We start from the raw sequence: 2,001 nt of genomic DNA on the forward strand, positions 1-2,001 counted from the left end.
CCGGCGTGTCCGCCTGTCCCGGTGTGTCCGCCTGTCCCGGCGTGTCCGCCTGTCCCGGTTCCGGCGTGTCCGCCTGTCCCGGCGTGTCCGCCTGTCCCGGTCCCGGCGTGTCCGCCTGTCCCGGCGTGTCCGCCTGTCCCGGTTCCGGCGTGTCCGCCTGTCCCGGTTCCGGCGTGTCCGCCTGTCCCGGCGTGTCCGCCTGTAGGCAGGAAACTCACGACGGTCTGTGTTCCAGTTCTGGACGGGCAGCAGAAGGGCAGCCTGCCTGTGGTGGCCACCGTCTTCGACAAGCTCAACCAGGTGTACAAGGAGCACCTGGAGGCGGAGCAGAGCTACACGGCGGTGAGCGACCGGTGTCCGTCCGGCTCTCTGAGCGCCGCCGACCCGGTTGGGCTGAACGAGTCTCTGTTGGGTCCGCAGGCCGTGGAGTCGGGTCCGAGTCGGGGCGGCGCCGCCCAGAAGCAGCCGGTCCGGACGCAGGCCGTCATCGACCAGTCAGACATGTACACGCACGTCCTGTCGGCCTTCACAGAGAGGAAGGTGGGAGGAGCAGCGGCCATCCCATAATGACCCGTCATGGAGAATCTGTTTATTCAGCCAGCGCTGCTGGGGGTCTGTCGCCCCCACATGGCTGCACGCTGTAACTGCAGCTCTGATGCAGAACTGCATTTTCACCAAAATGCTTTTTAAATTAGTTTCACCTCCAAAATAAAACTCATTTATGCTGATTCAGCTTCACTCTGCTGCAGGACGTGTCCCACAAGTTCATCACCGCCGTGCTGATGGAGTACATCCGCTCCCTGAACCAGAACCAGATCACCGTCCAGGTAAGAGCGGCAGAGTGAGCGCTCCCGCCTCCCGCCTCCCCGTCTCTGACGCGCTGCCTCTGATTGGCTGCAGCATTACCTGTATGAGCTGGTGATCAAGACTCTGGTCCAGAACAGCCTGTTCTACATGCTGCACCAGTTCCTGCAGTACCACGTCCTCAGCGACTCCAAGCCTCTGGTCAGAGCTTCAGCACGGCGGCGGCAGCATCATGCTGAGGGGGGCGGCGACCCGACTCAGCTGGTTCTGTTTGGTTCTGTGTTTCAGGCCTGCCTGCTGCTGTCTCTGGAGAGCACCTACCCTCCGGCCCACCAGCTGTCTCTGGACATGCTCAAGGTACAGAACCGGGCCGGAACCAACCAGAACCTCACCAGGCTACACGCTAACGTTCTGTCCGTCCTGCTAACCTGTCTCCCTCCCACTGACTGCTGTCCAGCGCCTGTCGACGGCCAACGATGAGATCGTGGAGGTTCTGCTGTCCAAGCAGCAGGTTCTGGGCGCGCTCAGATTCATCCGCAGCGTTGGTACGACGGTTAGCCGTTAGCTCCACAGCTCTTCGACCATATAAGGCCTTCCTGTAACCGCGGTTTGTTCACGCAGGCGGCCATGACAACGTGTCGGCCAGGAAGTTCCTGGATGCGGCGCGGCAGACGGGCGACCAGATGTTGTTCTACACCGTGTTCCGGTCGTTCCAGCAGCGGAACCAGCGCCTCAGAGGAAACCCGTCCTTCAACCCAGGTCAGAACCAGAACCTCTTCCTTCTGGCCTCTGTAGTTCAGAGTGATGCACGGCCGCCATCTTGTTTCCAGCTGGGGTTCATTCAGACTTTGAATTCAGATTGAACTAACAGCCTGTTTTTACATTTTCTGTCGTTTTGAGTTTCTTTTCAAGAAACAAAAATCGATTAAACTCAGATTAAGAATCATTTTTATTTTAAAAGATCTTAAGAGAAAACATGTTTCAATGTTTCCTGAAGACGACGTAAAAACTAAGAAACCTCGATCCACTCGAGACCCAAAGGTCTGGAAACCTGATGGACAAAAACTACCAGCATCTGGACGGATCTGCTAGCTGCTCTCTCGGCAGTTAGCCGCTCTGTCGGCGGTTAGCCGCTCTGTCGGCTCTGTCGGCTGTTAGCCGCTCTGTCGGCGGTTAGCCGCTCTCAGGGCGGTTAGC

General features: G+C 58.5%; 1 protein-coding gene across 1 annotated transcript in view; it reads left to right on the forward strand.

Annotated features, from left to right (window-relative positions):
* The window catches only part of rmc1 (regulator of MON1-CCZ1), a 12,582-nt gene that overhangs the window by 9,458 nt on the left and 1,123 nt on the right, over window positions 1-2,001 (forward strand). The window contains exons 14-20 of the mRNA XM_008396836.2: window positions 236-342; window positions 421-540; window positions 750-827; window positions 901-1,005; window positions 1,093-1,161; window positions 1,262-1,349; window positions 1,426-1,563. Coding sequence (XP_008395058.1) covers window positions 236-342; window positions 421-540; window positions 750-827; window positions 901-1,005; window positions 1,093-1,161; window positions 1,262-1,349; window positions 1,426-1,563 — 705 coding nt within the window. The remainder of the gene's footprint in view (window positions 1-235; window positions 343-420; window positions 541-749; window positions 828-900; window positions 1,006-1,092; window positions 1,162-1,261; window positions 1,350-1,425; window positions 1,564-2,001) is intronic.

This window comes from Poecilia reticulata, linkage group LG20 (genome assembly GCF_000633615.1).
Source record: "Poecilia reticulata strain Guanapo linkage group LG20, Guppy_female_1.0+MT, whole genome shotgun sequence".
NCBI lineage: Eukaryota > Metazoa > Chordata > Actinopteri > Cyprinodontiformes > Poeciliidae > Poecilia > Poecilia reticulata.